The sequence below is a fragment of the Camelina sativa genome, chromosome 8 (assembly GCF_000633955.1).
Source record: "Camelina sativa cultivar DH55 chromosome 8, Cs, whole genome shotgun sequence".
Classification (NCBI taxonomy): Eukaryota; Viridiplantae; Streptophyta; class Magnoliopsida; order Brassicales; family Brassicaceae; genus Camelina; species Camelina sativa.
Genome location: NC_025692.1, coordinates 2,610,041 through 2,611,209, shown reverse-complemented (window position 1 = coordinate 2,611,209; position 1,169 = coordinate 2,610,041). Strand labels below are relative to the sequence as shown.

General features: G+C 40.9%; 1 protein-coding gene across 1 annotated transcript in view; it reads left to right on the top strand.

Annotated features, from left to right (window-relative positions):
• The window catches only part of LOC104705780 (beta-glucuronosyltransferase GlcAT14B-like), a 2,499-nt gene continuing 1,421 nt past the window's right edge, over positions 92-1,169 (top strand). The window contains exons 1-2 of the mRNA XM_010421852.2: positions 92-929; positions 1,023-1,099. Of these exons, the coding sequence (XP_010420154.1) occupies positions 320-929; positions 1,023-1,099 (687 nt within the window). The 5' untranslated portion in view covers positions 92-319. The remainder of the gene's footprint in view (positions 930-1,022; positions 1,100-1,169) is intronic.

Genomic DNA, 1,169 nt, shown 5'->3' with positions numbered 1-1,169 from the left:
ATATATATATATATACTGTGGAAACAAATTTTTGTTTTGGGCAGAGGTGGAAACAAAAAAAAAAGAAAATGTTAATTTAATAAGAAGAGATTGAATTGAACATACAAAAAGAACAGACCAACAAACAAACAAAAACACACCAATCAATCCTTTCTTCATCATCTTCTCCATTTCGTAATTCGTACACTTCACTCCCCCCAAGTCTCTCTCTCTCTGTCTTTCTACCACACACCACAAACCACTGTGAAGATTGAAGAAGCATCGATCTAGAGAGAGAGAGGGTTTTCCCGTAAATTGATGAAAAAAGCTTCAATCGAAGATGAAGAAATTGAAGAGCTATTACATGCAAGTTCGTCACCAGCAACAATCTCTAGACCGGAGATGGATTCTCCCATTAGCGATTGGATCCGTTTGTTCTCTCTTCCTCTTACTGCTAACCAACTTAGCTTCTTCTTCTAGTCAAACTCGTTTGATTCCTTTCTCAGTCTACGGGTTTAGATCCTCCTCCGTCTTCGTCGAATCCAAGATAAATCCAGTATCCGTTTCTGTTTCCGTCTCCGTCTCCGTCTCTCCCCCTCCTCCGCCGCCGCGTCTCGCTTACCTTATCTCCGGCTCTTCCGGCGACGGTCAGATGCTGAAACGGACTTTGATGGCGCTTTACCATCCCAACAACCAGTACGTTGTTCATCTCGATCGGGAATCTTCGCCTGAGGAACGGTTGGATCTAAGTGGTTTCGTGGCGAATCAAACTCTGTTTCGGAGGTTTCGAAACGTTCGGATGATTGTTAAGGCTAACTTCGTTACGTATCGTGGTCCGACTATGGTTGCTAATACGCTTCACGCTGCTGCGATTTTGCTTCGTGAAGGTGGCGATTGGGATTGGTTTATCAATCTCAGTGCTTCTGATTATCCTCTCGTCACTCAAGATGGTACAAAACAAATTCTTTTTTTTTAGCTTATTTAATACTCTTTTGTTCTCAACACTGCTTATAAATAGTTTCAAACTTGAATTTGATTTCCAGATCTGTTGCATACGTTTTCGTATCTGCCTCGGGATCTCAATTTCATCGATCACACGAGCAACATTGGCTGGAAAGAGTAAGTGTAGTAGGTACACTAGCTATGAACTAATACTACTACATTTCGTTTTTTTTTTTTTTTTTTTTTTA